The sequence below is a fragment of the Mastigoproctus giganteus genome, chromosome 13, assembly GCF_048544385.1.
Source record: "Mastigoproctus giganteus isolate SK-2022 chromosome 13, ASM4854438v1, whole genome shotgun sequence".
NCBI lineage: Eukaryota > Metazoa > Arthropoda > Arachnida > Uropygi > Thelyphonidae > Mastigoproctus > Mastigoproctus giganteus.
Genome location: NC_143587.1, coordinates 28,806,754 through 28,821,264, shown reverse-complemented (window position 1 = coordinate 28,821,264; position 14,511 = coordinate 28,806,754). Strand labels below are relative to the sequence as shown.

General features: G+C 39.5%; 1 protein-coding gene across 1 annotated transcript in view; it reads right to left on the bottom strand.

Moving 5' to 3' along the window:
- Window positions 1-14,511, bottom strand: part of Arp3 (Actin-related protein 3) — a 138,565-nt gene that overhangs the window by 81,780 nt on the left and 42,274 nt on the right. Inside the window, exon 3 of the mRNA XM_090387619.1 lies at window positions 1,612-1,736. Coding sequence (XP_090243745.1) covers window positions 1,612-1,736 — 125 coding nt within the window. The remainder of the gene's footprint in view (window positions 1-1,611; window positions 1,737-14,511) is intronic.

The window sequence follows — 14,511 nt, the reverse complement described above, 5'->3', positions numbered from 1 at the left end:
AACACGGTACTAGGTACTATAGGTTCTAACACTTCTCCTGTTTGGGGTTTACATAAAAAAAAAAAAAAAAAAAAATCTGAGGAATAACCATTTATCACAACCCTCTGCCTCCTACCCTGAAGCCATTCAGTTATCCATCTAAGGATTTTCCCTGTGATTCCAACCTGTTCCAGGTTATAAAGTAACTGCTCACGGGAAACTGAGTCAAATGCTTTGCTGAAATCCAAATAAACAACGTCGAAATTATTCCCAAAGTCCAGCTCTTGAGTGACCTTGTCAAAATAGCTAACCAGATTAGTTAAACATGATTTTCCCTTTTACACAACCATTCTGAGTATCCATCAGAATTCCACTTCTATCTAAATGATCCTGAATTCCAACTTTGATCATTGTCTCCATGATTTTCCCTACTACTGAAGTTAGACTAACCGGCCGGTAATTTCCCACTTCACTCTTAGAACCGCCCTTACATATTGGAGACACATCGGCACTTTTCCAATCCAACGGAATCACTCCTGAGTTCAGTGATGCTTGCATAATTAGCTTCAATGGTTCAATGCACTCACCAGTTATAGCAAGGGTGTAAGGGAACCTGCAGACACTTGTGTTATAACTTAGTGTGGTATAAAAAGGTTATGCTCTTGAGCACAATATATAACATCTAAACTAGTTCTTACTTTAGTTTTAACATTTATAGTACAGTTACAGTTAAATTTAAAAATATCACAGTAACATGTAATAAAATAGATTACACTGCCAAAAGTAACTGGACACTTGTAGTAGTAGTAGTAGTAATATAGGCATGTCCAATGTAGGCATACCAATGTATGGTTGGTTGGTGGAACAGACTGCCATCCCTTGTGGTGGAGGTTGATAGCCTAAATAAGTTTAAGGCTCAACTGGACAGGTACTTTGAATGAACAGAGGGGTGAAGTGGAAGTGGGTTTTTTTTTTTTTTTTTTTTTTTTTGGCTGATGCTGCATAAGCTTGCTTTCTTGCATCAAATGCCTCTACTAATGCTAATGCTAATGCTAAGGAGGAACTGGACAAACTTTTAGAGTTTGTCCAGTTCCTCCTTAAATTTTTTTAAGCTATTAACTTCCACAATGACAGATGGAAGCTTGTTCCAGCAATTAACCACCCGCTGGCTAAAGGAAAATTTCTTGAATGCTTCAAAGAACTTTTTACTGAACATACATTTAATGTTGTGTGGTCTTAATCACACATTGTACCCTAATCAAACTCTAAACCAATACTGATAGCGGGAGGCATATTTTGGTCATTCCCTTCAACACAGTGGTCAAATCAGCTGCTGACTGCAGGCATGCTGACCTGCTCCAGCCACTGTTCCAGTTCATCTCAAAAATGTTCATTGGGGTTGCATCAAAGCTCTAGGCAGGCCAATGAAGATTTGCATGCCCATTATAGCCCCTTGTCGCAATTCTTACCTGCTATAAGGACACCCCATAAGATGTGTGCATCCCCAAATTTGTAAATTCCTGATGAAATTCCTATAATAAGAATTATAGTATATAAAGATCAAAGATACACAGCAGTCAAATAAAAATGCATGATGGTCAAGGCATGAAACAGTCAAATTAAAATACATACCTTGACTGAATATCCTGAAGCATCCAAAGCTTCATCTCCAATATAAAAATCCAAGTCATCAATTCCACGAGCAAGACGTCTAGTTGCTTGGTCTCCAATTTTTGCTGTTTCTTTTATAGCTATGGCTAAAAAACATACACTAAATAAATTGCTAAATTATTTAATCTCCAAAAAGACAGAACTGATCAATTTTATTTATACAAAAAATTTTAATTTAACTTCTTAGCAAATAATCAGCAAGGTGAATACCAAGGGAAAATTAGTATCCTGAAAGACTGCAGCTATAATAAAAGAATTCATATGTTCCATTACAATTAAAATCCTATATTTTATATTTTAAAAGTTTAGTCAGTTTCACAGAACATGAAGTTAATTCCTAAAAATTTTATAGTTAGTTAACTGAAGTATAAATTTAGATAACAGTGCATACAGCCTTTTTTTTATAATGTGAGCAACAGAGAACAATATTAATTAATTGCAGGCCAGGGTAAATACAGAAAATAACCTTTTAAAATACAGAAAATAACACTGACCAGAATTTCCCAAAGTGTAGTCCATGACCTGGTACCAATCCCTTGAAGGGGACATTCCTTATAAAATATACAAATAATCACTTGATCCTATTAATGCTGTGCAATATACACAACTGTGGCAAATCACAGCACAACTGTGAAACTAGTTTCTTGTTTAAAGATTTTCTTCAAAAATAAGTACAGAAATAGACTGAATGTCAAACTAGATTTAAGGATAAAATTTTATTCTTTTGCTTCTGACAAAGTTACTACATATATTTTAAACATCATCATCATTCACATCAGTTCTCTTAATCATTTAAAAGCTATAAAGTGTGAATGCACAATAAATGGCATTTTTATAAGATTAAATAAAGAGAAGGGCAACAATATTGGTGAGTGGAACAAAGGGTTACTCTTACCAAGAAAGGCTTAAGTTCTGCAAATTGCAGCATCTGGAGACTAGGCACATGTAAAGTGATCTGATTTAGGTGTATAAGGCCTTGAATGGTTTGAGCAAGCTCAATGCTGATGGGATTCTTCCTCTTGCTCAGATTATGCACCTGAGGTGGCATAAATTCAAATTGAGGAAAGACAGTTGTAGAATAGAATTGTGTGGAAATTTGTCTTTAGCCAGCGGGTGGTTGATTGCTGGAACAAACTTCCGTCTGTCGTGGAAGTTGACAGCTTAAATAAATTCAACAAAGAACTGGACAAACTTTAGGAGTGAATGGATGGGTGAAATGGAAGTACCAAAAAAAATGTCCCCAGCTATATAAAGTTTGGAAAACTGCTTTAGGCAACAGTGTTAATTTTAGTTCTATATCTTTGATAAATACAAGTAAAAATTTTAACTGGACCTGACCTGTGGTACTTGGCACTAATAAATGGAGCTAATTTCCAATGATGATAAAGTAATAGGCCAACCTATAGTGGAGCAGAAAATTATGTTTCTATTGGAGGTGAAAAATCAGAAGCAGTGGATGAAAACATTCCCACAGAAGCCATCAAGGATCCTGGTCATCGGACCAAAATTTTATCAAGAAAGGATAGACACGTTGGTGGAAACTGGACCTAAACAGGTGAATAATGTTTAATTTCTTTTGAATGAAAAAGGACGATTTTCAAGTATATATTATACAAGGACATTAGCAAACAACGAAAAGGTAAATTGTGACTGGTTAATATATTCACATTCAACAAATAGTATACACTGAGTGATCACTGACCACCCCTGTGAAAACTGAATGCGACCCATTGACCACGTGAGGCATGAGAGTGCGCAGTTAGTCGACCTAGGTAGCACAGATAAGATGTCAGTGGTTCAGTAGGCAGTAAAATTCCAAGTGTGATCGGTAAAAGGAAGGATTTATCGGACTTTGATACAGGGCAAATTGTGGGAGCTCGATGAGCTGGTGCCTCGATTTCCCAAATGACTGAACTGGTGGGGTGTTCAAGAGCCGCCGTTGTTAAAGTGTAACAGGACTGGCGTCAAAATGGTTAAACAACGACCTGACAACAAAACTGCAAAGGTCAGCGAAAGGTTGACGTTAGAGGTGAGTGCTGGGTCTGACGACTCGTACAGGTGAACACTGTTAAAGTAGCACTGTTAAAGAGTGGACTACCCAATACAACATGGTCCAACTTGGAACAATATCTGGCATGATCATGTGTCACATGCATGGGCTATACAAGCAGATGCATCTACGGCATCTTCTCCTAACCAAGGTTCATCAGTGTAAAAGATTTGCCTGGTGCAAAGAGCATGCAAGTTGGATCTTAGAAGATTGGAAGAAGGTGTGCTGGTCGGATGAGTGACGTTATTTACTCCACACCGTAGATGGTCGTGTATGGATTTGGTGTCAACAACACGAGGATCTTCATCCAACGTGCATGATACCAAAAGTGCAGGCCGGTGGAGGGGGTTGTATAGTGTGGGCATGTTTCACTGTCAGAAACTTGGACCCCTGGTGCATGTGGAACAACGTATCAGTGGTCTCCGCTATTGTCAACTGCTTGCTGACTGTGTACACCCTGCTTTGTTACACTTTTTCCAGAATGGCGATTGTGTCTTCCAAGAGGACAATGCTCTGAGCCATTGGGGCATTTGATGTGCAGGAATGGTTTGAGGAACACAGTTCTGACTTCCAGCATATCGACTGGCCTCTGAACTCGCCCGATATCAATCCCATGGAGCACTTGAGATACTATGGAAAGGCATATCAGGTGTCTGGATACACCAATCACCTCCATACCTCCATTGCTAGCCACATTACACACAGCTTGGTTGGTCATATCTCCCGAATGTTCCCGACATCTTGTTGAATCAATGCCATGTCGGATAGATGCTGTACACAAGGCAAAAGGAGGATCTACAAAGTATTAGGTAGGTGATCATAATTCAGTGATCACTCAGTGTATATTGTTTCTGTTGTAAAATATTCAATTGTGTTCAACTGGCCTTTCCGATTGGAACCATGCTAGCATTAATTTGCAATGAAATGAAATATCTTTTACTCATATTTCTAATTACAATAAATACTTTACAATGAAGTCAATGTTAACAAAACAAACTGTAGATAAAGAACAATGTCCACAATATTAAATTAATACACCAACTGTTTAAATTAACATAGTTTAATATTTACAAAAATAATGGATATTATAAAATAATCTATTTACAATGACTGACTACATTATAATAAAATAAAAGTAATTTAATCAAAATAAAAGTAAAAAGTTAAAATACAATAAAATATAAATACTTAAAAGAATTAATACTGTGCAATTGTAGCTTTCGGGGGTGCCTACCTCCTTTCTCAACACAGCACATTAAGCAACACATCCTTAAGTATCAAGGTTCACAGCACACGTGGTTGACCAGGCGAATGAGCAGTATATTCTTCGTGTGTACCAGAACTGGAACCAGCTCGAGGGCGTGGAAAGCTGAAATGCTCATCTTTTGCGAGGATTACAGCCTCGAAAAGGGAGTGAAGCCGAACATCCCTATCTCCATTCATAGTATTATTTTCAGATGAATCAATCCACAAGCTCTCGAGCCACTTGCGGTCCCAGAATTTATGCGCCCAGTCAAGGATGACAGCATTATCTGGGGAGACCTGGTGTTGTTTTTCCCAAAAATGCTCGGCAATAGCGGACTTGCTAAACTCTACGGTCTGTATAGCCCTCGTGTGTTCCCCCAGACGATCTTTGAGCTGCTGTCCTGTTTCCCCCACATAACTCTCCCCACAATCCGGGCATTTGATCTCGTATATGACTCCACTGCTGGAATCCCTTGCAATGGGGTCCTTAACCTGCGACACTACTGTGTGCAACCTCCGACCCGGAAGCTGCACACAGCGTGCCTGGTAGGTATGGAATACCCTTGCAATACGTTCTGAAAGGCCCAGATAGTAGGGAATGTAGACTGTGGTGACTGGAACGGACGGAACTCTATGACTAGGCTCCACACCCCTACTATATTTATCTAAGATCCTCTGGGGGTAACCGCATTTCATAAGATCCACCGAGATTTTTTCCGATTTCTTTTTCTCTCTCCTCAGGGGTACTATAATGCGTCCCAACCCTATCCAGAAGTGCCTTAGCGACGCTGTTCTTATGCTGTAAAGTCTGCACCAACTTGTAATCTGTGTACTGGCTCCTACACATTGGTTTCCTATAGACTGTGGTCTTAAGTCTAGAGCCTTCTCTCTCTGTACACCATTAACATCCAGGAATGGGAGGGCACCATCTACTTCTACCTCTGAGGTAAACTTTATGAACGGAGAGAAACCGTTGAGAAAACAAAGCACATCCTCTTCTCTCCCCTTCTGAACAAAAGTGAACGTGTCATCCACGTATCTCTTCCACTTCCGCATAGGGAACTCCAATCTTTCAAAGATTCTATTTTCTAATTCTTCCACAGCTAAGTTTGCAACAATGGCGCCAATGGGAGAACCCATAGCTGTGCCATGAACCTGCTTGTACATCATCCCTTGAAATACCATAGTGGTACTTGAGAGGCACAATTCTACACCACAGCAGATATCCTCCATATTTAAATAAGACCTAGCACTTAAAGTGTCATCTTTCTGCAGGGCCATTTTAACACATTGGACTCCATGATTTATAGGGATACATGTAAATAATGACACTACATCTAACGAAATCATAGTCTGATCCCCCCCATAGTTTGTCTCTTCACAAAATTAACAAATTCTTTGCTATCTTTAACCACACACATAGACCGTCCCGCTATAGGGGAAATCAACTTAGCCAGAAATTTGGACATAGCATAGCATTAGCATTAGCATTAGTAGAGGCATACGATGCAAGAAAGCAAGCTTATTCAGCATCAGCCCAAAAAAAAAAAAAAACCCTCTCCCATTTCACCCCTCCGTTCGTTCGAAATACCTGTCCAGTTGAGCTTTAAATTTGTTTAGGCTATCAACTTCAACAACAAGTGATGGAAGTCGGTTCCACCAACCAACCACCCGCTGGCCAAAGGCAAATTTCCGCACATCTATCCGACATCCGTCCTTCCTCAATTTGAATTTATGCCCTCTGAGGTGATTATTCTGAGAAAGATGAAGAATCCCATTGGCATTGAGCATGCTCAAACCATTCAAGGCCTTATACACCTCTATCAGATCACCTCGCCGGTGCCTAGTCTCCAGACTCTGTAATTTGCAAAACTCAAGCCTTTCTTCGTAAGAGCAACCCTTTGTTCCATTTACTAATCTTGTTGCCCTTCTCTGTACCCGTTCCAGCAGCTCTACATCCTTCTTGAAATGAGGCCTCCAGACCTGTATACAGTACTCAAGATGTGGCCTAACCATTGCCTTATACAAGGGAATAATCACCTCCTTATCCCTGCTAGAAAAATTCCTGTATATCATTGACAAGACACCATGAGCTACTCTTGCAGCTCGTCTGCACTGCTCAGAGAACTTCATATCTCCCTGCACAATTACCCCCAGGTCCTTTTCATTCTCCACCACTGTCAGTGTGGTACCGCAGAGTTGATACGTTGCTCTGGGGTTACTGTTTCCCATATGCAGTACTTTACATTTGTCAATGTTAAACTTCATTTGCCACCTCTCAGCCCATCTGTTCAACCTTTCCAGATCCTGTTGCAGCAGCATAGCGTCAGTAGTGTCCTTGACGACCCTGCCAACCTTTGTATCATCTGCAAACTTGGACATTAAACTTGATATCCCATCATCAATATCATTCATAAACACCGAAAACAACAACGGACCCAACACTGAACCTTGAGGAACTCCACTAATAACATTAGTCCACGTTGAGCAGTGTCCATTGATTACCACTCTCTGTCTTCTGCCACTCAACCATCCCCTTATCCATAGCAGCAATTTGCCTCCAATGCCACACTGCTCCAATTTGTGCAGCAGTCTTCCATGTGCAACAGTATCAAAAGCCTTTCTAAGATCCAAATATATAATATCAAAGTTATTCCCTGCATCCAGTTCTTTTGTGACTACATCATAGTATCCAATCAAATTGGTCAGGCAAGACCTGCCCTTAACAAAACCATGCTGCGTCTGAGCTATAACTGAATTCTTGTCTAGATGATCCTGCAGTGCTTCTTTAACCAGTGCCTCCATTAATTTACCTGGAACAGAAGTTAAACTAACAGGTCTATAATTACTTGTGTCAGCCTTTGATCCTCCTTTGTGAATTGGGGTTACATTTGCACATCTCCAGTCTATGGGTACCTCCCCTGAGTCCAAAGAAGCTCTCATAATTATGGCTAGGGGTTTGCATACTTCCTTTGCTGCCTCCTTTAATATAACTGGATAGATCCCATCCACCCCAGGTGCCTTTTTTATGTTTATCCACAACAATCTCTCCTCCACTTTCCTCTCAGTTATTACAAAATCATCCAGCTCACTGCCAATGTTTACTTTACCTACATCATTCTCCTTCCTGAATAACTCCTCATGCGTGAATGTAGATGCAAAATACTCGTTTAGATTGTTAGCCACCTGAGCAGGATCCTCAACTGTTGAACCATCAATATCCAGTGGACCAATCTGATTCATCCCTTTCCTTCTCGAGTTCAAGTATGTAAAGAACTCTTTTCTGTTTTTCTTTGCATCCTTTGCCAAGGATTTTTCGTAGTCTGCCTTTGCCTGCCTAATCTCCTTTGTGACTTGGTTACAGACCAACTTATATCTATCATAGGCTTCCATGTCACCCATTAATTTATATGTATCCCATGCATTTTTCTTCTCTGCCACATGTCTCATTAGTTCATCTGACAACCATTTAGGCCTAAACCTTGAACAATATTTCTTAGTTGGTATGTAAAGCCTGGTAGCCTCCAAGATTAGTTCCTTGAATGCTTCCCATTTTGAGTTTGCTGTTGGTAACATCATCAGTTGGTCCCACTGTATAGAATTTAAATACTGTCTCAGACCATCATAGTCGCCTTTACGAAAACAAAAACCCTTCCCTTTACCTCTGATGGTAGTTACCTCCTTGAGTAAATCCCACTTCAACACACTGTGATCACTGCCACCTAGTGGTTCATTTATCTGCAGGTTCTTAATGCATGAAGAGTCACTACTGATAATCAGATCAAGAGTATTGCTCCCTCTTGTTGCCTCACGAACATGCTGGTGTAGAAAACAATCATCCAATAAATCCACAAAAGCCTTGCTAGTGTGCGAGTGACCAACCCACAAATTCCAGTCAATATCTGGGAAATTAAAATCCCCCATTATAAGACTCTCTGATTTACTGGCCCACTCTATTTCCCTGTACAATATCTTATTATACTCATCAGAGTCATTAGGCCTATAGCACACTCCTACTCTCAATTTTGATTTCCCTATGCTTATGTCACACCAAACTGATTCGGCACTGCCCTGTCCATCGATGTCGACTGGCTTCACTTCCTTGGACTTTATGTGTTTCTTAATTAATAGCATAACCCCTCCTCCCCTCCTGTCCTGTCTATCCTTTCTATACACATTGTATTCCCCAAATTCCAGTTCCGCATAGGTAGGGCTACCAATGAAAGAAACAATGGGTCTTAGTGGGACCCCCACTTTGTGCGTTTTCGGTAGCCCATAAAACCTGGGAAGTTGACACCCCATAGCATGAATGGACCAAAACTTTACATATAAGGTCATCAAAAGAAATCCATTAGCCAACCTGGAACGACACGTCAACAAGATTTTGCAGCATTGGTTGAAAACATGAAAGATTTCTAAAAGATGTTTTGGTCCATGCATGCTACGGGGTGTCAACTTCCCAGGTTTTATGGGCTACCAAAAACGCACAAAGTGGGGGTCCCACTAAGACCCATTGTTTCTTTCATTGGTAGCCCTACCTATGCTATGTCTAAATTTTAGGCTAAGCTGATTTCCCCTATAGTGTGACGGTCTATGTGCATGGTTAAAGATAGTAAAGAATTTGTTAATTTTGTGAAGAGCCAAACTATAGGGGGGGATGAGACTATGATTCCGTAAGATGTGGTGTCATTATTTACATGTATCCCTATAAATCATGGAGTCCAATGTGTTAAAATGGCCCTACAGAAAAATGAAACTTTAAGTGCTAGGTCTCATTTAAATATGGAGGATATCTGCTGTGGTGTAGAATTGTGCCTCTCAAGTACCACTATGGTATTTCAAGGGGTGATGTACAAGCAGGTTCATGGCACAGCAATGGGTTCTACCATTAGCACCATTGTTGCAAACTTAGCTGTGGAAGAATTAGAAAATAGAATCTTTGAAAGATTGGAGTTCCCTATGCGGAAGTGGAAGAGATATGTGGATGACACGTTCACTTTTGTTCAGAAGGGGAGAGAAGAGGATGTGCTTTGTTTTCTCAACGGTTTCTCTCCGTTCATTAAGTTTACCTCAGAGGTAGAAGTAGATGGTGCCCTCCCATTCCTGGATGTAATGGTGTACAGAGAGAGAAGGCTCTAGACTTAAGACCACAGTCTATAGGAAAGCAATGTGTAGGAGCCAGAAAACCCATTACAAGTCGGCGCAGACTTTACAGCATAAGAACAGCATCGCTAAGGCACTTCTGGACAGGGTTGGGACGCATTGTAGTACCCCCTGAGGAGAGAGAAAAAGAAATCGGACAAATCTCGGCGGATCTTATGAAATGCAGTTACCCCCAGAGGATCTTAGATAAATATAGTAGGGGTGTGGAGCCTAGTCATAGAGTTCCGTCTGTTCCAGTCACCACAGCCTACATTCCCTACTATCCAGGCCTTTCAGAACGTACTGTAAGGATATTCCATACCTACCAGGCACGCTGTGTGCAGCTTCCGGGTTGGAGGTTGCACACAGTAGTGTTGCAGGTTAAGGACCCCATTGCAAGGGATTCTAGCAGTGGGGGTCATATACGAGATAAAATGCCCAGATTGTGGGGAGAGTTATGTGGGGGAAACGGGATGGCGGCTCAAAGATCATCTGGGGGAACACACGAGGGCTATACAGAGTTTAGCAAGTCCGCTATTGCCGAGCATTTTTGGGAAAAACAACACCAGGTCTCCCCAGATAATGCTGCCATCCTTGACTGGGCACATAAATTCTGGGACCGCAAGTGGCTCGAGAGCTTGTGGATTGATTCATCTGAAAATAATACTATGAATAGAGATAGGGATGTTTGGCTTCACCCCCTTTTCGAGGCTGTAATCCTCGCAAAAGATGAGCGTTTCTGCCTTCCCCGCCCCCGAGCCGCTTCCAGTTCTGGTACACACGAAGAATATACTGCTCATGCATCTGGTCAACCACATGTGCCGTGAAACTGATACTTAAGGATGTGTTGCTTAATGTGCTGTGTTGTTAAGAAAGGAGGCAGGCACCCCCGAAAGCTACAATTGCACAATTTTAATGCTTTTAAGTATTTATATTTTATTGTATTTTAAATTTTAATTTTATTTTATTGCATTTTATTTTATTATAATGTATAGTAAGTCAGTCATTGTAAATAGATTATTTTATAATATCCATTATTTTTGTAAAAATTAAACTATGTTAATTGAAACGGTTGGTGTATTAATTTAATATTGTGAACATGAACTTTCCCAACCTTAAAGGCCTTTTTGAAGATCAAGAACAAAGTCGCTTGTTTGAACTAGAGAAAAATCGGTGGACTGAAATTTTGAAACGAATTTTTGCTGTTGTTCAATATTTAGCTGGCCAGTTTCTACCATTTCGTGGTTCCTCAAGTGAATTCTATGTTCCCAATAACGTGATTTTTGAAAGCAATTGAAATGTTAGCTAAATTTTATCCATATATAATGGATCATCTTTCCAATATTAAAAAATATATATTAGCCATATTCCACATTATCAGGGAAGTAAATTTCAGAATGAAATTATTTCTTTAATTGCTGACAAAATAAGGAAAGAAATATTAGGTAAAGTCGAAAATAGCAAGTATTTCTCAATTATTCTAGATTGTGACTCCCAACAGTAGCCATTTTGAACAATTAACATTTATCATATGTTTTGTTGTTTATATCAGCAATGATGTAGAAATAAGAGAACATTTTTTGGGATTTCATGAAATTAACAGTAATCGTGACATGTGATGCAAGAAAGCAAGCGTATGATCTTATGTAGCAGCAGCCAAAAAAAAAAAAAAAAATTACACAACCATTCCCACTAAATGTTTGTCCAGTCCCTCCTAAAATTTATCTAATCTATCAACTTCCACAACAACAGATGGAAGTTTGTTCCAGCAATTAACCACCAGCTGGTTAAAGGCAAATTTCCGCACATATATTCTACAACCTGTCGTTCCTCAATTCGAATTTATGCCCCCTTAGGTTCGTAATCTGAGCAACTGGAAGAATCCCATCAAAATTCAGCATGCTCAACCCATTCAAGATCTTATACACCTCAATCAGATCACCTCGCAGGTGCCTAGTCTCCAGCCACTGTAATTTGCAGAACTTCAGCCTCTCTTGGTAAGAGGATCCCTTCACTCCCCTAACCAATCTTGTTGCCCTTCTCTGTACACGCTCAAGCAAATCTACATCCTTCCTAAAATGAGGTCTCCAGACCTGTACGCAGTACTCAAGGCGTGGCCTGACCATTACCTTATAGAAAGGGACAATCACCTCCTTTTCCCTGATAGCAAAATTCCTGTATATCATTGACAAAACTCCATGACCTGCTCTTGTAGCCTGTCTGCATTGCTCAGAAAACTTCGTAACTGATTGCACAATTACTCCCAGGTCTTTCATTTTCTACCACCTTAAGTGTAGTACCACACAGTTGGTACGTTCCTCTGGGGTTACTTTGCATTTGTTAATGTTATACTTCAGTTGCCACTTCTCAGCCCATTTGCCCAAATTTTCTAGATCCTGTTGCAGTAGCACACTGCCATTACTCTCATTAACAACCCTGCCAACTTCAAAACTAAGCCTGATATACCTTCATCAATACCACTGATAAATATACAAAAAAACAGTGGACCCAACATCGAACCCTGTGGGACACCACTAATAACATTAGTCCATGAAGAGCAGTGCCCATTGATTACCACCCTCTATCTTCTCCTACTCACCATCCTTTTATCCATTGTAGCAACTTACTCTTAATACCATTCTGCTCCAATTTGTACAGTAGTCTTCTGTGCACAAGTGTCAATCCTGAAATCCAAGTATATGATATCAAAATTATTTTTTGCATCCAGTTCCTTTGTAACCACATCATAATATACAACGAAATTTGTCAGACAAGACTTTCCCTTAACACACCCATGCTGTGTCTGAATTATTGCTGCAGTCTTGTCTAAATGATCCGGCAGTGCATCTTTAACCAGTGACTCCATTATTTTAGCCGGAACAGAAGTTAAACTAACTGGTATGTAATTACTTGTGTCACCCTTCGATCCCCCCTTTGTGAATTGGGAATACATTAACACATCAAGTCCGTGGGGACCTCCCCTGAGTCCAAGGATGCTCTCATAATTATGGCTAAGGGTTTGCTTAGTTCCTTTGCCACCTCCTTTAATATAACTGGATAGATCCCATCCACCCCAGGTGCCTCTCTTATGTTTAACTTCAACAATTTCTCCTCCACTTTGCTCTCAGTTATTACAAAATCATTAAGCACCCTGCTACAATTTGATAACCTTCTGGCATTTTCAATCCTTAATAACTCATGTGTGAATGTAGATGCAAAATACTCATTCAGTTTGTTTGCTATCTGAGCAGGATCATCAACAGTCGAACCATCGATATCAAGTGGACCAATCTGATTCATCCCCTTCCTTTTAGAGTTTATATAAGTAAAGAAATCCTTGATGTTTTTTTAGCATCCTTTGCAAAGATTTCTCATAATCTGCCTTCGCTTGCCTAATCTCCTTTGTGACTTGATTACAGACTAGCTTATATCTGCCATAGGCTTCTGTGTGGCCTAATAATTTATATGTATTCCATGCATTTTTCTTCTCTGCCACGAGTATCATTAGTTCATTTGACAGCCATTTAGGCCTAAACCTTGAACAATAATCTAGTAGCTTCCACGATTAATTCCTTGAATGCTTCCCACTTAGAATTTGCTGATGGTAACGTCATCAGTTGATCCCACTGTACAGAATTTAAAAACTGTCTGCGACCACTGTAGTCACCGTGATACGACAGGTAAGGAGTTATGTACATTAATATTAAATGGTTTATTCCAAAAATATAACTTAAAACTATATAACATGAGGGTCAAGGTTACAGAAACGGTTCCAACATGAGTGGAAAATATATTGGCCTTCAAAAACTTATCAAAGATGCAAATATTAATGCAATGTTTGTACCATGTAATTCTCATACTTTAAATTTAGTGATCAATGATGCAGCAAAAGTCACTTTCGAAATTGTTCAATTTTTGATAGCGTGCAAGAGTTATACACTTTCTTTTCTTCCTCCTCATACAGATGGGAAAAATTAATGGAAAATATTCCAAATTTCACATTAAAATCAGTGAGTGATACTGGTTGGGAAAGTAGAATAAAAGTAGTTGTGCCATTAAGATTTCAACTTGATGAAATTTATGACACATTGTTACAATTAATATCTGACCACAATTAGACAAATACTAAAAATTTGCTCAAACCCTTGCCACAAAGATTCATTCTTTTAAATTTGTTATATCAATCATCGTATGGTATGATATTCTGAATAAAGTCAACGTTGTTAGTAAGATGTTGAAAAATTCTAAAAAAAATATTGCGGAATGTACATGAACAATTTGATAAAATATTTTGAAATGAAAAGGTCTGACTAATATTTTGAAAAATGTATTTCTGAGGTTTTCTTGTTATCTAATGACTTGGATTTGGAAACCACATTTCCCACAGTGGCAGCTTTGAGAACAAGAAGCATAAAAAATCAGTT